This window comes from Raphanus sativus, chromosome 5 (genome assembly GCF_000801105.2).
Source record: "Raphanus sativus cultivar WK10039 chromosome 5, ASM80110v3, whole genome shotgun sequence".
Taxonomy (NCBI): domain Eukaryota; kingdom Viridiplantae; phylum Streptophyta; class Magnoliopsida; order Brassicales; family Brassicaceae; genus Raphanus; species Raphanus sativus.
Genome location: NC_079515.1, coordinates 30,778,306 through 30,798,269, shown reverse-complemented (window position 1 = coordinate 30,798,269; position 19,964 = coordinate 30,778,306). Strand labels below are relative to the sequence as shown.

Sequence of the window (19,964 nt, the reverse complement as noted above, 5' to 3'; positions counted from 1 at the left end):
TATTTCTATTTTCATAATTTTAATATAAAATATTAATGTATTATCTATTAATAATGTTTTATTATTGGTGATAGTTCTAACTAATTATTTAATTATAAACTGTGTTCACTTTTGTTTCAGTCGATATGCTTGATCCACTGGATCGGCAGCGTGTATATAGGTGGATTTATATTGGGCCTTAATGGACTTCAGCATTTATGAAATTTCGTCGTGGCTATTAAGGCACATCCGATTGATGATTAGATCCGATTGATGATTAGTAAGGTCATAATCAGACGATGGCGATGGAACTTCCGTTTGATTTGGTGGAGGAGATACTCTCGTGGGTTCCATCTAAATCTCTTGAACGATTCAGATGCACTTGCAAGCAGTGGGAAACCCTAATCTCAGAGCCGAGATTCATCAACAAGCACTTGTCTAACATGCGTGGCCGTGAGGAACAATTCACAGTCTTCAACGACGTTACCCTAGTTTCTCATTTTACGGACTCATCGACAGTTTCTTGTGTTTGTGTAGGCATTGACTTTGATGACCTCAACGAACCCCGTTTGAATATGCATGATTTTGAACCTCTTCTATCTTCGAGTTTATTGGTGAAGAACATGTATCATTGTGATGGTCTATTGCTATATGTCATGAGAACACATCTTTTGGTTCTGAATCCGTTGTTGAAACAAGGAAGATGGATCAAATGTGGCAAAGCGGACCACTCCTTGGATGCTTATGGTCTTGGATACATTAGTAGTAACCAACCATCATGTGGTAATGATTATAAGATGGTTAGGTTTCGTTGTGGCAGGTCCAAAGATTCAAGTATCAAAGTATACGTATACGAATTAAAATCTGATTATTGGAAGGTTTTTGATAACATCTTTGATGGGTTCTTAGAATGGCCAGAGTCGAACGTGTGCTTGAGAGGAACACCTTATTGGATAGGTTATGTAAAGGGTAGAACATGTAAGACGATAGAGAGTTTCGATTTCTCCAAGGAGAGATTTGAGACCTTGTTTCTTCCTCCTTCAGCCATTGGATCATCTAGGCTGGATAACTCTCTTTCCTTGGGAGTTTTCAGAGGAGATAAACTTTCTATATTACATGAATCCCGCGTGACAGGTAAGATACAGTTATGGGTGATGAAGAAGCATTGGAGCAAGCTTATGACAATTTCTACACCTGAATCCTCGATGTTTCCTAGATATTCAAGTTATTTCATTGAGAAAAATGGCAAGCTTGTGCTATCTATTCGTGGCATAAATTATATTAAAGTTTACATTGCGGGAAAGGATGATGAGTGCCAAAACGTTGAAAATCTTTGTATGGATCATTTAACTAGTGGTTCTGGTTGCTACTATATTCCAAGCTTGGTTCCGGTTCCAGGTTTTGATGATGAGGCAAAAAGAAGGTCAGGTTTTGTTTTGAAAAAAGAGATTTATGACAATGGTTTAGGGTTTAAGGCGCAAGAATTGAGTTAACTTGTTTGTGTTTCAAATTTCTTATCTTGTGACTTCGTTTTTTTCTCATTAGCAAAATATGTTATTTGACAAGCATTCCGTTTACATCGAGACTACTTTCTCTGAGTGTCTAGTTCATCCAAATATTATCTTGTTTATCAAGCTATCAACAATTTGTTATGTGTTATACATTTTATATACAAAACATTCTGATAGAGGTAAGCTATTACGATACCTCTTCTTGATCTCGAGTCTCGACGACAAGATTTTTATTGAGAAGTTAAGACTATTCTTATCTTTTGTAGTCAGTCGTCATTGAGAAACACCATGCAATATAGTAGGGTCTACGATGTTTCAGAAGAAATAGAGACCACAGTGAAGATAGGCCAGGTTTAAACCGGTTCTCGGTTTGACCAAATTTAAAATCGATTCCAACGGTTTTCTAGAATAAGTAAGAGACCATTCGTCACCAACAGTGACGGTCCTAATGAATCTAAAACGGAAGCAAAAAAATTTAGGATCATAATTAAACCGGGGGTTTGAACCCGACGTGAATCGAACACGCAACCTTCTGATCTGGAGTCAGACGCGCTACCATTGCGCCACGGATCCGATGCATATAGCTGTAATAATTTATTTAAAAAGCATATCCAAAAATCAACTACCTTAGCACATTGTTGTTATCTTCTTCTTCTTCATCAGCATCACAGTTTTGTACGGTCTCAAAGAGTCCGAGTTATCTTTATTCTTCTCCGATCACGATGCAGCACCCACCACCACCCGGAGGTCTCCTTCCCCACCACGTTCCTCCTCCGTCTGCTCAACAGCACTACGGTTACCAGCAACCCCCTCCTTACGCTGCTCCTCCACCACAGATGTGGAATCCACAAGCGCCGCCACCAAGCCAGCCTATGACCGCCGACGAGATCCGTACTCTCTGGATCGGTGACTTACAGTTCTGGATGGATGAGAGTTTCCTCTACAGTTGTTTTGCTCACACCGGAGAGGTAGAAAAAAAACATCCTCCTCTCTTCTCATCATTGTTACTGTTCTGTCTGAAAGATTGGATTTTTACAAACATCGCGAACCACTTTAATGAGTTTTGTGTCCTGTCAACTTTAGTGTCTTCGTTTTCTGTCTGAAAGGTTGGATTTTTAGGGATATAACGATCAAATTCGAACAACTTCAATTGTCTTGTGTCAGTGAGTTTTAGTGTCCTGTCTTCATCACTGTTCGTTTTCTGTCTGAAATATTGGATCTTTAGTGATATGAGGAGGATCAAATTTCCGACAACTTTTAATGTCTTTGTGACACCTAAGTTAACGAGTTTTGTGTCACTATTTTCGCAGGTTCTTTCTGTTAAAGTCATCCGTAACAAGCAGACATCTCAGGTTGAAGGCTACGGTTTCATCGAGTTTGTATCTCACGCTGCTGCTGAACGAGCTCTACAAACATACAACAGCACTCCCGTCCCTGGCCTTCCTGACCAGCTCTTTAGATTGAACTGGGCCTCGTTGGGCTCTGGAGATAAACGTGACGATTCACCGGATTACACTATCTTCGTTGGTGATCTCGCCGCTGATGTTACGGACTATGTCTTGCTAGAGACTTTTAAAGCATCTTATCCTTCGGTTAAAGGTGCAAAGGTTGTTATTGATAGAGCCACTGGGCGTACGAAGGGATATGGTTTCGTTAGGTTTTCTGATGAGAGTGAACAGATTCGTGCAATGACTGAGATGAACGGTGTTCCTTGTTCGACAAGGCCTATGAGGATTGGGCCAGCTGCTAGCAAAAAAGGTGTGTCTGGTCAGAGAGGTATGCTTTTTTTTAGATCTGAAGGATATGCTCTGCTTTGCTATTGCATTCCACCACGATTTGTTTGCTATGCGACTAGGTTATCCTTCAGTTTAGCCAAGCCTAGTTTTTTCTGAAGTCACATCCTGTATTTACCGCTCAGGCCGCGTTAAAATTATGTTAAAAAGCTAAAAACGATAGAACTCTTATAGCACACACTTGTTGTATCCAGTTTGTTTCAAAGCCAGGGGAGTCAAGAGGCTCTCTCTAATCATCTTGAGGCCTGGAACTGATTCAATGCTCATGCTTAGGTCAGTTTTAAAGTTCATGTGTTGTCCTTTTATTAGCCCTTTCCTTCGTACGTTTCAGCCCCGGCTATGGTTTAAATTTATCTTTCAATACAACATTTCTTCCAATTCTCGCCAGTTACTCTACAACTCAGTTCTTGTGTATCTCTACGTTTCTATTTCATTCTGCTCTACTTAAAGTTCCTATCTTTTACTTGTATTTTAAATTTGTACACCAAGCTCCTTTCTACTGCTTCTGGGAGTCTAGATGTTAGAAGTTTTCACTATCATTTTAGTATCCATTTTCATAATGGACTTGGATGTGGCAGTCTATGCTGTAACCATAGTGATAACTAGATTGTTACAATTTTTTTTAAAGTTTTGGCTAAAGTTCCTCTTTATCTTGTCCCAAGTATAGGCAGTTTTTTACTACTACTTTGTTAATTAGCATCTTGATTCTTGACCTACCCTATCTTAGCAGCTGAAAGGCCTTGGGAGAAATGTGAAGCCATTGTGATTTTCATTGATCTAATTGTTCGTCTTTTGTGGTTGTGGCTCTTCACATCCATTCTTATTGCTTTCAAAATGGCAAGTTCCTCTAATACTTGATTGAAGTTAACATCATTGATAGACTTCGACTATATGTTTGGTATTTTACAATTCTTTCGTCAATAGACTGAAGAACACTATTTCTCCTTTTGGAGTTTGAGCGGGAGTGTGTATGTGTCTGTGCCTTTCTCTGCATTTGTTTCAATGTATCTCTCAGTCTCATATTTTTTTCCAAATTCTTTGTTGCATGTGGAGTTCACAGATCCTTACTCCTTTCTACCGTATCTACGTTTTCTTGTGTATATGCAGATTCATACCAGAGTGCTGCTTCAGGGGTTCCAACTGATAATGATCCCAATAACACAACCGTGAGTTATATGCTCCTTTTATATATGCGTCTCTCTGAGTTATCATCCAAGAGGGGGTACTTTCTGACAATTTTTTTTAAGTTATGTACAGGTTTTTGTTGGTGGATTAGATCCCACTGTGACAGATGATCATCTAAAGAATGTCTTTAGCCAGTATGGCGAGATTGTGCATGTGAAAATACCTGCCGGAAAGCGCTGTGGATTCGTTCAGTTTTCTGAGAAGTAAGTGCACTGTCGTTGCTTGGAAACTCTTAAACATATGAGAGTATCAACCTGTCAGTTTAATCATGTGTCTTGTGATTACCCCTCCTTTTTTTTTCTGCAGAAGCTGTGCAGAGGAAGCAATTAGAACGTTGAATGGAACGCAGTTGGGTGGAACAACCGTCAGGCTATCATGGGGACGAAGTCCTTCATCTAAACAGGTGATTGATTGATTCCCTTCGATTCTAGTTGCTTCTTCCTGCGTTGCTCGGTCAATGAACCCTTATGTTTTTGTGTATTTCGATTGATTCTTCAGGCGGCGGATCCGAGTCAGTATTATTACGGTGGGTATGGACAAGGTCAGGAGCATTATGGATACTCCATGCCGCAAGATCCTAACGCATATTACGGAGGCTACCCTGGCGGGTATCAGCAGCCACCACAGGTGGGGCAGCAACCACCTCAGCAGCCACCACAGCAGCAACAAGTCGGGTTCAGCTACTAGCTGGCGAGAGTGTTCTTAGCTCCACTGTTTGTTGTTTGTCTACTTTGTCATGAAACAGACGCAGTTGACCTCTCTCTCTCTCTCTCTCTCTCTAGGACAGTTTCTTTTGCTCAGCACTGATACTAAAGGAGTGTGAAGAGATTTGACTCTTAATAATGCTTTGTGTGCTTCTGTTTTCTTTATTTCTTTTCCTTGCTTTAGAAGTGTAGAACATGAACGGCTATAATAAGATTTTAAGCTTCCATTTATAAAATAGCCAATCATGTTCTACACTTCTAAAGCTTAAAATGCCCATGAGTTATACATTGCGTTTTGAATTTTAAAAACTTAATATGGTCAATGAGTTGGTACATTGCTTTTTGACGTTAAGATTTGGAGTTCTGTTCCAGGTTTTAAAAGCTTTGGAGTATTAACTAACAGTTTAAACATGCGTGTTTTGTAATTATCTCTTAACTTAAGGTTTATGAATGAATAAGATAGAGATAGCCACAGAACTAAAAGAAGACTTTGTGCAATAGTTCACTTTTGACCACAGAACTAAAAGAAGATAGAGATAGCCAGGTCTATTTATGCTTAACTGCTTTCGGTGTGGCCATTGTAATTTGACTCCGCTATACAAAACCTGTCTAGTTACTACTTATGGACAGAAAATATATCTTGAACACAACTATAGTTCTCCACGCAGCATTAGAATAGTTGGACAGATTTGACTAGACCAAAGTTTTGTCTTTAGATGTCTTTGGCGAGGCAGGGTGGCATGTGTCTCCAAACTCATGACCGCTTCATAAAACAAATTTAAAAGTGATGTATGCATGAAGCATGATGATCAGTATATTACTCCTAAAATATACAAAACTGTTGATCAACGATTTGTGTTAACACAGGTATACTAAGGTATATGCGTTATGAGGATATACTATTAAAAAGATGTTGAAATAATAATCTTTCATATGTATTTTTGGGCGGCAAGCTCGTAAATTCAAATGCTTATAGACTAAATTGTTATCTTGTAAGTATATATAACACGTATATGACCTCATTTCGCAAATAATAAAGAACGATTTTATGCATTTACTATGCATTGTTAGCTGGGAGTCATACCATCCTGTATATTTTAGCATATTTTATTATCTTAATGATTTGGCTTACAAATAAAACTGTATTAACTAAAATTATTCAAATGAAAAAAAATCATATAACTTGTGTACAATACCGTACAAGTTATATAAGTTAGTGCACCACCACTTTCTAATGCCATGACTACAAATATTTTCTCATCTTCAATTCCTCTCTTCATTCTGAGATCTCTATACTTCCCTTCACAAAAGATCATCATCGGAAAAACCTTAAAACACAGAAAATGACCCTCTTCAAAAGGCCATGTATGTACTCAAAGGTGAACAAGGAAGATCCAGAAGAGGTGTTTCACCAACGAGCCAAGTTCTTGATTTACAAAACGCTTCAAGAAGTGGACTTGGTTTCTCGGCGTTCTTCTCATCCGTCGTCGTCGTTTCTACGGATGAAGCTTTTAAGGTTGAAGGTGGAGATCAGAAAGAGTTTGACTAAGCTGCGATGGAGCGTAGTATCCGTCGTAAGTTTTGGCGGAATTAGAAAGCATTCTCAAAGCGGCGTGAGAGCTTTGAAGAAGATGTTCCACGGTGGTGCAACAAATGGACTTACTAGGCCTATTTTCACTCTTGAAGCTTGATTTTCTTTTATATTCTTGTCTAGTGTCTTTCTTTCGTTTCTTATATTGTATGTTGATCTCTGTTTACGTACAGAAGTTTATCAAGAATAAGAAGAGATCTTGAGTTTTGTAATTTCTTTCACAAAAGAGGGAGAGAAATCTTGAATTTGTAATAGATATGAATCAAATCATGAGTTCAACTTGTGAACAATGTAAAATTATGAAGAGGCTTATTACTTTATTAGTATATACAACTTTATCATCGCAATCCTAATGTGGAAGGGAATGTTATTGATCATCAGTGAAAGAGATCTAAAATGCCTAACAGGGTTTGAAAATCATATCTCTTACTCCCAACAGGGCGTTGCCCAAATGAAAAGGGAGGGCGGGGATCCTAACGCATAAAGTTTATTAGAACTTGTAATCTTAAAAAAAAAGGCTGAGTTGTGACGTCAGGACAAGGCAGTACGTACGAATCCCAGTAATCTTAAAAAAAATTGTTTATGCTTCGGAGGAAGGATATCGATGAGTGGGCCTAGTACAGGCCTAAGCTAAACTGCAGACCCAACGAGAAGGATAGTTATACGACCCAAAACAAGGTCGAGAGGGAGACTCTCTAAGACCAAAAATACAAATTTCTTTTAGCGCAGCAGTCGCCATGGACGCATCCGTGATCAAAGTAATTATTCTTCGATCCGCTTTCTGTTTCTCGCGAATTAGTTGTTTCTGAACTTATTTGCTTTAGGGTGTGGAAGGTCTGGAACTGAACGGTAGTGATGCAGCGATTCGAAAAAGCAGGTTCGTATCTTTTTGTTTTTTTGTTTTTATTTTTTTGAGATTTGTATATCTAATTATTAGATGGATCATGTGTTCTTGTGTCACGGTGATTAATTAATTAATTAATATCCTTTTTGCAATATATATAGTATTAGCAGGATTGCGGTTGAGGGATACGACACCACCTCCCATCCTAGGGTGGATGTTGAAGAGGCCCTGAGAAAACACTTTGCATCACGTGGAATAAAGCTAATACATGCTTCTGCTCCCGAAATCGACATCGATTTCACTATTCTCTGCAGGTTTGTGACATTTTCCTCCTCCAGCTTGATCGCTCTGCCGCTTATTCCATACTAAAATTTGTTTTTTTTTTACAGATACGCCTTAATCTATGTTAACGAAGAAGATGAAGCAGAGGCGTTGAAGCTTGATGGAAGTGACATGGGAGGACGTATTTTACGAGTTACGGCTTACCCTTTTGGCAACAATCGCCTTGAGCATTTATTGTCTCCTACCAAAGCACAAGACGATTACCTACAGCGCACGTAAATTGATTTTTTTTCCCTTTCTTATTTATTTGTATCCCTGTCCTATTTGATGACATAATATGATGTCCTCCTGCTATTTTAGGTTGGATGTTACAGGATTTGATACTTCCATGGCTAAGGATGATGTTAAGGAGATGGTACGTAGGGTTTTCCCTCGAACCGGTTCCGGTTGTTCTGTTTTCGGGGATGGGCGTGTTTTCGTTTATCTCCGTGGACGAGATGCTATTGACAAGGCTCTGAAACTTAGCGGAGGTTCTGTGGGAGGCTTTAAAATTGTAGTTAATGAGGTCCTCCCAATACAGAAGTTGGGCGGTGGCGGTGGCGTATCTCGAGCAAGTACGTTACCTTCTTCATTCTTTTCCTTTTTTTTTTGTTTTTCTTTTTTTGAGAAAACAAAGTGTAAAACCGTTCATTCATTCGTATCTTTGTTTGTTTGTTTGTTTCAGGTATGTTGGCTATGGCTGAGAGAGATAAAGCAGCTAGGTTGGCTATGGCTGAGAAAGATAAAGCAATGCCATGTGAGGGAAATCAGAAGGCGATCATGACTACGGACTAGAAATCTCTCTCCCTCTCAAATGCGCTGTCTCGTGTTATTAACTTGTCTTGCAATGCCGCCACCTTCTTTTCTCTTGTCTGGATGTTGAATGTTATGTTTTGTCTAGATTTTGAATATGTTTCTATGCGTGTGTTGTTTTTTTTATGATAAAACTCTGTAATAACACTGACAAACTTGCTTGTCCAATCAAGTTTTTATTAGATACATAGTTGTCCCACATCGGTAGTTGGAAGGGATCTTTAGTAATATATAAGGTAGATGGGCCACTCCTCTTATTACCAATTGGTTTTAAGTGTGAAGCCCATCTAACTTAACTTGGTATCAGAGCCCGATCCACGCAGTCCAACCCGATCCACATCGATCTGGTCCAAAGTTGGCCCATCGATCTTTGCCCAAGCATGCCGAGATTGACGCTCAAAGAGCCATCATCTCGAAGGGACGTATTAGATACATAGTTGGGACGTATTAGATACATAGTTGTCCCACATCGGTAGTTGGAAGGGATCTTTAGTAATATATAAGGTAGATGGGCCACTCCTCTTATTACCAATTGGTTTTAAGTGTGAAGTCCAGTTAACTTAACAGTTTTTAGTAACTTAAAAAGACTAAGAGAGGTTAACATATCTACGTTCCACAAAATGAAATATTTATCCAGGTCCTCGGCTCACTTGTCCACCTAAGCCAAGCTATCTGATTCTTAAACAACTTTCATATGTAAATTTATCAAAACGTAAAGTAGATATGGATATCATGAACCCAAATTCAAATTGATTGGAGCATTACTATTAACCGCTGTGACTTGTTTTTTGTCTTCTTGCAGGGCGATATTGGCTTTGGTATAGACTATAGAGAGTGGTTTAAATCACTGATGAAGCAAGACTGGTCATGGAATCTTCCTGCACCCGAGTGCCCTAAGCTATATGCTTCTATCACTCTGCGCGCAAGTGAAAAGGAAAAAAGAGTGGAAACTGTTGAGATTTTTTTTGGGTCAGAAATTTAATAAATGTATACAAAAAATAGTTAGCGAAATGGTTGAATGAGAGACAAACAAATAATGGTATTGGTCACATTTGGTTTGTCCTATGACAGACAGAGTCTTTATTCTTTTGTCTTTTATTAACTCCCACATGTCCTCCTTTTGGCGCCGTTTTAATGTAAATTGTTCTACCTTCAAGTTTGAATGTTATAACTTATAAGTTCGAACATTGTCTACATATATTTGAATTTGTGAAGTTTTATAAGTTTGGACATTTTTATTCACATAGCTGATAACATCTGTTGGACATCGTCTGTGATTAGTAAATAAACATGTCTTCCTTTTATTAAACAAAATACAATTTTTTAAAAGGTATTTTTTACAATTGTGTCACAAACATACTTCCCGAAAAGTTGAACGACTTGATATCACTTTAATAAACCCTATTGCCTATTGAAAGTGAGTTCAAAACAGACTCCCTTAATTGTCTTATGACTGCAAAAGCAAGCGTATAAACCATTCCCCAGTTATAGTGTAGACAAGAGCGCAGATCATTACAAACTAAACTACAATTTTTGTATTAATGCAATATCCTCATGATAATAAACCACAAGAACATGAACACTATAGCTACTAGCTACATTTAGTCCAGTAGCATGTTACTATACTTTTTGCTTAACATTCCTTATACTTTCTAAAAATAGAAGTAGTATCGCAATTGTACTTGGATTTTGGGGGTAAGTGTTGCGTCTTACATCCTCACACCCTCGAAGCTCCCAGAGTAAAAAAGTGTTAAGCAGTTATCAAATTTGATATTATACAAAGTGGAAAACAATAAAGTAGATTGATAAAATACCTTAAGATGATTGACAATATACTTTTGATCATCTTGGTTTTATGCGTGATATTGGCACGGCTCAATCGAACAAAATCAATCTCTATCAACTAAGAGTACGAATATTTGATTGAACCGCACTAATATCTCGCGTTACCAAATTACATCAGAACCAAAAGACGGCTCATCCTATTGCCATCACTAGTTAGCTCCACAAAATCAAGAAACCAAAAATAAAAGTAACATCAACTAATAGATCAAATAAACATATAAAAATGATGTCGGCACTAAAAATGTTACCGTACCGATGAAATCATCGGATCCGCACAGAACTCTTATTTCCAGCAACGTCGAAAACAAAAGTACCAAGGAGAAGAATCAAAGGAGGAGAGAAAAGAATATGGCTATTTGCAAAGTCTGAGACTGCAAAGTGAAGAAGAAGATCTAAATATGAAGATGGTTGAAGAAGAGAGTCACTAGCATTAAATTAGACCAACAACCCCATACCAAAAAGAGGTTGGTTTATTAAATTTGAATTGTTTCTATAGGAAACCTTTTTGAAAAGAGTATTTATGTGTTCTTATTAAATTTGAATTGTTTTATGGTATATATATATACTTTCTTACAAGCGATGATATAAAATTATTGAAAATAATCTCATATGATTTTCAAGAACAAGAGTTTTTTTTTTGATAAAATTTCAAGAACAAGAGTTGTTGCTTTCTATGATAAAATACTAACAATGGGTCTCTGAAAACATCTAAATCTTTAGTCTAACCACCTCAAACTCTTCTAAGCAAAAAAAAAAAAATTGAACACCTCTCTTCTAACCAAATCAATATAAAATATTTTTTAACATAAAAGACAAAAAAATGCATTGTTATTAGTATTTTATTATAGAAAAGCAAGAATTAATTGGTTTTCAAATACTGGTATTGTAAATGAAGTCCATGGCATGAAGTTAACTAATTCATTTGTAGCCGACGAAATAAACGATTTTCCCATGAGCATTCAATTTAGTATTTATGAGGTTTGTAAGAGAAAGCAAGGCATGTTGGTGGGGTTATGTCACTGCCAGTAGTATACATTTGAAATTGGAAATTAATATGGCTCACCTTTCCAAATATTCTCCCTCCCTCGTTATTTATTTTCTTGTTAAGTTCCTATCATTTTTTAGTATTAAGGAAAATAAATCATAAGGCATCATCGTCTTCAAAAAAAAAACTCACGAAAGTGGAGTCTGTTTGAAGTGTGTACAGTGCTGGACTAATTTTGATACTGTCACAATCAAAATTTAAAAATATGTCCTTGTACAAATTTTATCAATATCGCAAAACAACGGAAAATAACGTAAATATTCATTAAAAAAACCAAAACATACAATCTATTTATAAAATAGTGATATTATATATATTTATTATCAGAAATATAATTTTATTTACATTTTTCTACAAAATCATGCATTAGAATCATATAGTCAAGCCTTTAAACCACGACCACTTCAATTGATAGTATAACTAAGGGGTTGTTTGTTTCACCATTTGTCATTTCCATTCAGATGATTTATTTATATGATTTATCTAGATGATCCATTCAGATTTTTGTACATGTTTGTTTGTTCATCCAAATATCTCATCTAGATGAATCATCTAAATGAATCATATGTTTGTTTCTTTATTTTTATTTCCATTCGAATGAATTTAGTAAACAAATTACCAAAATACTCTTGTATTAGTTTAATCATATGGTTGATATTATTTTAACTATATTAAATTTAATTATTTAATTTAATATATTTACATTAGAATTATTTCAAAAATTAACAAGTTTTTTTGCGGTTTGGATGGAAAAACAAGATTTTCGGTTTTAGCGGACAAACACATTTTTTGGTTTTGGTGTGAAAATACAAATTTTTGATTTTGGCTGGAAACAAGTTTTGCGGTAACGAAATTTTTCAGTTTGGCGGGAAAACGAAATTTTGCGGTTTTGGTGGAAAAATAAGATTTTGCGGTTTTGGCAGGAAAACACATTTTGTGGTTTTGGCGGAAAAGCACATTTTATGGTTTTGGCGGAAAAACACATTTTCTGCGGTTTTCGCGGAAAAACAAGACTTTTCGGTTTTGGCAGGAGAACGCGTTTTTGTAGGAAAACAAGATTTTCGGTTTTGACGGGAAAACACGTTTTTCGGTTTTGACGGGAAAACGAGTTTTTCGTTTTTGGCGGGAAAACGTGTTTTTGCTGTTTTGGCGAGAAAACAAGATTTTCGGTTTTGGCGAGAAAGATTTTTTGGTTTTGGCGGGAAAACGAGATTTTGTGGTTTTGACGGGAAACCGTGTTTTTGGTGTTTTGGCGAGAAAACGAGATTTTTCGGTTTTGGCGAGAAAATGAGATTTTTCGGTTTTGGCGGAAAATGCATTTTTACTGTTTTGGCTGGAAAACGCGTTTTTGCGGTTTTGGCGGGAAAATGAGATTTTTCGGTTTTGGCGGGAAAGCACGTTTTTGCTGTTTTGGCGGGAAACGAGATTTTGTGGTTTTCGCTGGAAAATGATTTTTTTTTTGGCGGGAAACACGTTTTGTGGTTTTGGCGGGACACACACATTTTTAGTGATTTTGGCGGCAAAACGCGTTTTTTGCGGAAAAACGAGATTTTTTTTTTTGACGGAAAAACGCATTTTTGCGATTTTTGCTGGAAATATGATTTTTTTTTTGATTTTGGCGGGAAATGCGTTTTTGTGGTTTTGGCGAGAAAAAGACGTTTTTGCGGGATAATGAATTTTTTCGGTTTTGGCGGGAAAACGCGTTTTTGCCATTTTGGCGGGAAACACGTTTTTGCGAGAAAACGAGATTTTTCACTTTTGGCAGAAAAATGAAATTTTTCGTTTTTGGCGGAAAAATTGTTTTTGTGCTTTAGTCAATTTTTACGTGAGACAAAATTATATTATGTTTAGGTTTATAATTTGTGAATTACATTTAGGGGCATAATAAACATTATACCATTTTAAATGAACCATCTCCATTCAAATGATCCAAATTGGTTCATTTGAATGGACTTTAAAATTAAGCCTAAATTTCCAAAAGTTATTTGAATGATCTATCTGAATGAGTTACACTTTTAGTATCTAAACAAACAAAACTCTACATCTTCATCTAAATGGTTCATCGAGATGGAGAAACAAACATGCCTAACTCATTTATTTTTTTAGTTATATGGAAGACCACAAATAAATTTTTGTTAGCATCAATTTCAAAAAATTTCTCTAACTGTAGCGACTACACTGGAATGGTCAACAATATACGATAAAAGAAGAAAAAGAATGTATACAAAGAATTTAATGTGAATCAAACCAAAAGTTATCGTAAACCAAAAGAATTGGTTCTGTAGAGCCGGTACAAGATTCCGGTTATGCAGAGTTATGATTTGGTTATGAACCTGCCATCAGAGGAGACAGAGTCGAGTCACTCTGTCCTGTCTTTGTTGTTTGCTTTTGACTGCGTTGGGTTTCAGTTTCGGTTCGTGTCCAAACAAAATAACCTGTTATGTCTTTGCCCTCCTCCCCTGTCATCATCTATCCACGCCCGAACTCAAAAAAAAAAAAAACTCAAAAAAACTTGGAGCTCTGATAGAAGCAATGGCGGGTATGACGATTTCACCTGCACTGGGTCTTTCCTTCTCTTCTCGAACTAGAAACTCTAAACCCACTTCGTATCTATCTCACAACAATCAAAGGTACCTTTCTAATCGCAATCACATATATTTGAATTTATTAAATGACTCAAAAGTTTGTCTCTTTCTTGTTTAATTTGATTGTGTGTAGAAATCTCACTAGGCGTATTCTTTCTTCTGGCGATTCACTCAAAGCTGGTAACTTTAAAAACCTCTTTTGATTCTTTTCTTTTTTGTTGCTGAGTTGATTTGAGCCTGTGTTGTGTTTGATGCTTTTCAGGCCTTCCGAGTAATGTCTCTGTAAAGATTGACAGCAAGGATCCAAGGTCACTCTCTAGCCCGTTTATGTATCTAAACCATCTGTCTTACTTTCTCTGAAAGCTAGATTGATTGTCAAAAAGTTGTTTTTTAGTACTAATAATCTCATGACCTTTCTATATTCAGTGAGTTTTTTGTTTTCGTTGTTGGAATGGTTTTAGATTTGGAGTGATAGAAGCTAAGAAAGGAAACCCGCCTGTAATGCCATCAGTGATGACCCCTAGAGGAGGACCTTTGGACCTTTCTTCTGTGTTATTCCGCAACCGCATAATCTTCATCGGACAGCCAATCAACGCACAGGTTGCTCAGCGTGTCATATCTCAGCTTGTAACCCTCGCTTCTATTGATGACAAATCCGACATCTTGGTCAGACTCAAAAAGACTTTTACTTTGTCTCCCACCCAACCTACTTTTTCAAATAGTTTACTGACTTGAGTATTCTCTGCTTGTAGATATACTTGAATTGCCCTGGAGGCAGCACCTACTCCGTCTTAGCAATTTATGACTGCATGTCTTGGGTAAGTTCCCTTCCCCTGATGATACACAGAAACTCTGCAGTGTATTAACCACCACCTATGGGATGATGTTTTTTTTTTTTTAATAGATAAAGCCTAGAGTTGGAACAGTAGCGTTTGGAGTAGCGGCGAGTCAAGGAGCACTTCTTCTTGCTGGAGGTGAGAAAGGGATGCGCTATGCAATGCCTAACACTCGCGTCATGATCCATCAACCTCAAACTGGATGCGGAGTATGTCTCTCTTTTTAAATCTCCTTTATTAATGAACTTAAAATTCATTTTTTAGTGTGTAACAAACTTTTGCAGGGACGTGAGGAGACAAGTGAATGAAGCCATTGAAGCCAGACAAGTAAGTCATTCCTCTTTATATTTTATTGGATTGGATGCTTCTTGGTTTAAGAATATGGAAGGGACTCACTCAAGTCTTTGATCTCTTTGGTTTGTCTCTACGACGAGCAGAAAATTGATAGGATGTATGCAGCCTTCACTGGACAACCTCTTGAGACAGTGCAGCAATACACTGAAAGAGATCGTTTCTTATCTGCTTCTGAGGTAATAATGTTACTAGTCAACTCTAATTCTTTCGGAGCTATAGTACTAAGACTTAAAAGAGAGCTCGGTTTGAAACCAGCCACAACTCATGGACATTGCCTTTTGTTCCTCACAATCCTTCTGTTTCATTGATGTTCTTTTGCAGTCACTTGAGTTTGGGCTTATCGATGGTCTACTAGAAACAGAATACTGAAACAGCATATACATGACAATGCACAGAGACAGTTTCATTACATGTTCAAAGCTTTCATAACTCATTTGAATATGAACTTAATAGTTTTTTGTTTTCTTGGTTTTACTATCTGCCCCATTTATTTTTGCACTGATACAATCAGAAAACTTTTGTTCTATTTACGTTAGCCTCCTGTGATCAAATCCTGTAGAGGAAGAATGCATAGAACCAGCAGCGACCCCAGAGCCACGTAGCAGCTCAAGCACAAGCCATCCAACCCCTCTACTCATCTGTTCCAGAGCCTTACTGCACTAATAAGAGCGAGACTAGTCGCAGCACCAACACTTTGCCCTGAGTTTCCTGTTTTTAAACCAGTAGCCTCATCAACCAAACCCTCAGATCCAATCCTCAGCTTGATCACAAGCCACGCGGAAAAGCTCCCACTTCTCCTTGTAATTCTCTAATGCAAGCATCAGTGAGAGTTAGCTTTTTGCCCGCCAGCACTCTCTTTTGGACTCGAGGACATTAGCTGAGGCAATAACAAACTTCTCGTAAGCTTTGTTCAGTGAGTCTACAACGTTATCCATCTCGATTCTTCCCTCTTTCAAAAAATCTGATCACACCAAAATATCAATCACAACATGAGATTCCATCCAAACGTAACCAACAAGTAAAGTCTCATTGTAGTGAAATCATTAAATGTTATCATTAACATATCGTATCTCATCATCCCATTTAGGTTTTCTATATTTTTTTAAATGCTTTATTTTCTTTTTCAGTATTGTTTCTGCGTAATTTATATTCGCACAATCTAGTTTTTTTTATGGTTTCTACCAAATTTGTAACTTGACTAAAAGGAGAAACTGTAAAACAAACTTGACGACTAACAAGAGAGGAACATAGCTAAATAGAGAGGATAGATAACCACCCATTGGCATCAATCTATATTGATTTGACGACTTAATGGAGAATTCCAATTATAGAGCAACAAGAAAATGTTAAAAAAAACCTCAAAAATAGCAATACATATGTGTATATATAACACCACAAACACGAACACAACACACAAGTTTTAACAATACAAGAATATATATATCTAAAACATCTAGAAAGAAAGAAACAACAAAAAATGAAAAATATTTCAATCTTTCTATTTGTTTTTACACTTTTCATGATCGACAGTGTATATGGTGCCAATTTATTGAAAGGGCAGAAGACAACACTCTATTTCAGGAACAGCCTTAGTTACAAGAAATGGCTCAAGGTACATTGCAAATCAGGGAACGACGATATGGGTGCCCACTATCTGAAACCGGGTGGAATCGATTACACATTCAGTGTCTACGATAACGTTTTGGGGGGTACGCTTATCTGGTGTACCCTGAGCAAAGGACCTGATTATAAGATCTCTTCTAGGTTTGATGCCTATAAACAGAACAATGACAAGCCTCACGGAATCTCATATAACTATGTTGCTAAAGATGATGGCATCTATCACAGTAATTTTGTGGAATTTAGACTTCACAAGAAGTTTGACTGGAAATAGAGATCGCAAACTAAATCTCCCGTGTTATCAGATGTTTTCAATATATGTACTTATATATTCACACCATTTATTTGTTATACTTGTAATGACCAATGATATATTTGTAAATATATCAATGATATACTTGTAAAAATTGTTCTTATTTGTTTAACTGTATTTAAAATTTATAAATTAAACTTAGGTGTTATTCAATATGTATTTTCTAAAAGGTTACAATATCAATACTATTAAAACAGAAGGCCCTTTTTTGAGGTGACCTTCTATTTAAACAATATTTACCATTCTCTGCCACTAATTTATTTAAAACCTATAGTTTTATATTTTTTCTATTTTAAATCAAATAAAAGATTAGAAAATTATTTGCAACAACCAAATCGAATATTCTATTTACCATAAATAAATGTATATTACCACTTAATTACCTCATCATGTTTTGGCCAAACAAACACAAATTGAGAGCTTGATTCGTGAACAGATTGGAGAAAGGCAGATTTTATGGGGTTTATTTTGAAATAGCAGCTTAGTTATATATTAATCAATATGATTACAACAATTTCTTTTAAAAAGCAAAAACATGCTTGAAGGGATATCTGCTATGCTCTCTTGTGATCTTTCCTCAAACAACACATGTGAGTTTTATTTTTTATGAGATTCTTTTGTGTTCATGTTTGCTGAGTTTGATTTTTCTTTAGGTTTTAGTTTAACAGGTTTTAGAAAGAAGTTGTACTGATGGTGAAGTTTTATTTTCAAATAAGGTGTTATGGTTGCTGATTATTCATGTGCTATGAGAGGAGACGAATCAATCACAACTTTTAGTCAAGTTGAAGGAGAAAACTTATTATGAAAGCCACCGACTGGGTATACATCTTAACCATTCATTTATTTAAAATTTATGATTTTGTTTAAATCCTAATGAAATCTATTCAATTCTAACAAAATCTATTTAATCCAACAATATTTATTTTTGAACTTTATTAAATAACCGAACAACAATAGAATCTCATATTTTAATTATCCCTTAATTTTAGGATTGATTTATTTGTTGTATAACTGTTTTGATCTATTTTTCAAAATTAAAATATTTTTAACATCTGAAATTAAATTATAATTGAAAAGTACGTGAAGAAAATTTCAATATTTTAAAATATTTATGTGTTGCAATTATCATTTTAACGACCACATAAATGTTATTTTTTTAATTTTAAACAAAAAAATGCAAAGATCACATTTAATAAATAAATTTGTTAACTTTAAAAACTATTTTAAAAGATGTTACAGCTACTCATAATCTTGACAGATATTATAAAATCTTAGAAATAATTATTTTCTAAATCAACATGACATAAATTTACTAATATATGTGCTTAAAGATTATAATTTGAGTTAAAATTTTAACTATTTTTAAAATCAATATTTAAAGTTTTAAAATAAAGTTGACTTTCCAAAATTAGTCTACAATTAATGACTAGAAAATTTTACAATTAATATTTACATGTTTTCCATTAAATATGTAAAATATGTATCAAGTACAAACATGACTTACAAATACATTTTTCATTTCTATTCTGATCTAAAACGGGCTAATAATTTTATCAACAAAAATAATCACGCGCTTTCAAATATAGATGTATATATTCTTATATATAATATTAATCAATACTATTAAAGTTCAAACATGACCAACTGATATTAGTTGGATTAATTTGAAAAAAAAATATTATTGCTATATATGTGTGTATCAGTGTATAAATAACGTTATCTGGAAAAAAAAATTATTCACGGTTACAAACCGTAAGATACAATAACTAACAATTTTTATAACTGATTCAACGTCCTATCATTCCTACTTTTTTGGTAAAATCTAAAAAAGATATACAACTCTTTTATATACACACACATATAAATAACAAAAATATTTTCATAACCACTAATATCCTAATAACAAAAATATTTACATAACAAATCCTATTTTCACAAAAATAAATCTATCATACTAAATTCTGATAGTATTTCCTATTGAGATTATATTTACAAAATCGATTTGCGGGTGTAGGTTATAAGTATTTTATGCGAGGTGATGTGGTTTGGTGGATTTTGGATCCCGGCTACCCGCCGATCCGTAAAATATTTTAAAACGTAAATATTTTATTTAAATACAGGAGTTTGAAAATAATAATCTAAAATTTAAATCATGTATGAAATTTAAAATATAAATATACTTTATAATAATTAAATTAAATAATGATTTCTAAAATATATATATATAACCCGCGGATAACCACAAAATTAAGCGGAATGAGTGCGGGTACAAAATTATTTGTTTGCGGATTGTGCGGGTTATATTTTTTAACTAAAACAAAATTGAAAATCCGCGGGTTGGCGGGTTGATAGAGCAAGTTTGACCCATAATCCAGCTTTAACCGTACGTATACCGGATCAATTTATAAAATTTCTATTATTTAATAATTTTGATTAAAATTTATACAAAAATATGATTACAAAAAATAAAAATATAATGTGGAAGAAAAAAAAACAAATATCAAAAATTAAATTTAAAACAAAAAAATACCCGCCCTTTTAAGGGCGGGTCATAATCTAGTTTCTATTAATTCAATAGTTGAAAAAGTACAATGGTATATTGAAAAAGATATTAAATTCTATGTG

At 35.4% G+C, this 19,964-nt stretch overlaps 6 protein-coding genes and 1 non-coding gene across 8 annotated transcripts; 5 read left to right on the top strand and 2 right to left on the bottom strand.

Annotated features, from left to right (window-relative positions):
* Positions 1 to 203: 203 nt before the first annotated feature.
* LOC108829149 (putative F-box/LRR-repeat/kelch-repeat protein At1g11620) lies at positions 204 to 1,586 on the top strand. Its single transcript, XM_018602809.2, has one exon. The coding sequence runs from the start codon at positions 279 to 281 to the stop codon at positions 1,470 to 1,472; it is 1,194 nt and encodes a 397-aa protein (XP_018458311.2). The 5' UTR covers positions 204 to 278; the 3' UTR covers positions 1,473 to 1,586.
* A 405-nt stretch (positions 1,587 to 1,991) lies between these two features.
* TRNAW-CCA (transfer RNA tryptophan (anticodon CCA)) lies at positions 1,992 to 2,063 on the bottom strand. The gene has a single exon. It is a non-coding gene; the product is annotated as a tRNA-Trp (tRNA).
* Positions 2,064 to 2,146: 83 nt separating this feature from the next.
* LOC108829192 (polyadenylate-binding protein RBP45B) lies at positions 2,147 to 5,332 on the top strand. Of its 2 annotated transcripts, none has more exons than XM_018602859.2 (6): positions 2,147 to 2,458; positions 2,801 to 3,248; positions 4,391 to 4,449; positions 4,541 to 4,671; positions 4,775 to 4,871; positions 4,967 to 5,332. In XM_018602859.2, exons 1-6 carry the CDS (start codon positions 2,213 to 2,215, stop codon positions 5,153 to 5,155), a joined length of 1,170 nt encoding a protein of 389 aa, XP_018458361.1. In that variant the 5' UTR covers positions 2,147 to 2,212; the 3' UTR covers positions 5,156 to 5,332. The 2 variants fall into 2 exon arrangements, with proteins under 2 accessions (XP_018458361.1, XP_018458360.1); XM_018602858.2 differs by having other exon boundaries at positions 2,148 to 2,458; positions 2,801 to 3,266.
* Positions 5,333 to 6,428: 1,096 nt separating this feature from the next.
* LOC108829150 (uncharacterized) lies at positions 6,429 to 6,893 on the top strand. The gene has a single exon (XM_018602810.2). The coding sequence runs from the start codon at positions 6,516 to 6,518 to the stop codon at positions 6,861 to 6,863; it is 348 nt and encodes a 115-aa protein (XP_018458312.1). The 5' UTR covers positions 6,429 to 6,515; the 3' UTR covers positions 6,864 to 6,893.
* Positions 6,894 to 7,256: 363 nt separating this feature from the next.
* LOC108829183 (nucleolin 1-like) lies at positions 7,257 to 8,862 on the top strand. Its single transcript, XM_018602851.2, has 6 exons — positions 7,257 to 7,521; positions 7,588 to 7,640; positions 7,769 to 7,921; positions 7,997 to 8,164; positions 8,250 to 8,503; positions 8,614 to 8,862. Exons 1-6 carry the CDS (start codon positions 7,501 to 7,503, stop codon positions 8,721 to 8,723), a joined length of 759 nt encoding a protein of 252 aa, XP_018458353.1. The 5' UTR covers positions 7,257 to 7,500; the 3' UTR covers positions 8,724 to 8,862.
* Positions 8,863 to 13,989: 5,127 nt separating this feature from the next.
* LOC108829175 (ATP-dependent Clp protease proteolytic subunit 6, chloroplastic) lies at positions 13,990 to 15,932 on the top strand. Its single transcript, XM_018602844.2, has 9 exons — positions 13,990 to 14,261; positions 14,350 to 14,396; positions 14,479 to 14,524; positions 14,678 to 14,882; positions 14,969 to 15,034; positions 15,121 to 15,261; positions 15,317 to 15,379; positions 15,490 to 15,582; positions 15,728 to 15,932. Exons 1-9 carry the CDS (start codon positions 14,164 to 14,166, stop codon positions 15,773 to 15,775), a joined length of 807 nt encoding a protein of 268 aa, XP_018458346.2. The 5' UTR covers positions 13,990 to 14,163; the 3' UTR covers positions 15,776 to 15,932.
* A 1-nt stretch (position 15,933) lies between these two features.
* LOC108829176 (mediator of RNA polymerase II transcription subunit 32) lies at positions 15,934 to 16,341 on the bottom strand. Its single transcript, XM_056985852.1, is given in 3 exon segments — positions 15,934 to 16,053; positions 16,056 to 16,164; positions 16,166 to 16,341. Coding segments are annotated over 3 exon segments (405 nt in total).
* Positions 16,342 to 19,964: the final 3,623 nt, after the last annotated feature.

What these genes read in the sequence shown, in the direction of transcription:
- LOC108829150 (XM_018602810.2), top strand. Translation starts at nt 6,516, where the DNA reads ATGACCCTCTTCAAAAGGCCATGTATGTACTCAAAGGTGAACAAGGAA.
- LOC108829175 (XM_018602844.2), top strand. Translation starts at nt 14,164, where the DNA reads ATGGCGGGTATGACGATTTCACCTGCACTGGGTCTTTCCTTCTCTTCT. An exon ending in TGGCGATTCACTCAAAGCTG is followed by an intron (nt 14,397 to 14,478) that starts GTAACTTTAAAA and finishes GATGCTTTTCAG; the next exon opens with GCCTTCCGAGTAATGTCTCT. An exon ending in AAGCCATTGAAGCCAGACAA is followed by an intron (nt 15,380 to 15,489) that starts GTAAGTCATTCC and finishes TACGACGAGCAG; the next exon opens with AAAATTGATAGGATGTATGC.
- LOC108829192 (XM_018602858.2), top strand. Translation starts at nt 2,213, where the DNA reads ATGCAGCACCCACCACCACCCGGAGGTCTCCTTCCCCACCACGTTCCT. An exon ending in ATGATCCCAATAACACAACC is followed by an intron (nt 4,450 to 4,540) that starts GTGAGTTATATG and finishes AGTTATGTACAG; the next exon opens with GTTTTTGTTGGTGGATTAGA. An exon ending in GAAGTCCTTCATCTAAACAG is followed by an intron (nt 4,872 to 4,966) that starts GTGATTGATTGA and finishes TTGATTCTTCAG; the next exon opens with GCGGCGGATCCGAGTCAGTA.
- LOC108829183 (XM_018602851.2), top strand. Translation starts at nt 7,501, where the DNA reads ATGGACGCATCCGTGATCAAA. An exon ending in GCAGCGATTCGAAAAAGCAG is followed by an intron (nt 7,641 to 7,768) that starts GTTCGTATCTTT and finishes CAATATATATAG; the next exon opens with TATTAGCAGGATTGCGGTTG. An exon ending in CGGTGGCGTATCTCGAGCAA is followed by an intron (nt 8,504 to 8,613) that starts GTACGTTACCTT and finishes TGTTTGTTTCAG; the next exon opens with GTATGTTGGCTATGGCTGAG.
- LOC108829149 (XM_018602809.2), top strand. Translation starts at nt 279, where the DNA reads ATGGCGATGGAACTTCCGTTTGATTTGGTGGAGGAGATACTCTCGTGG.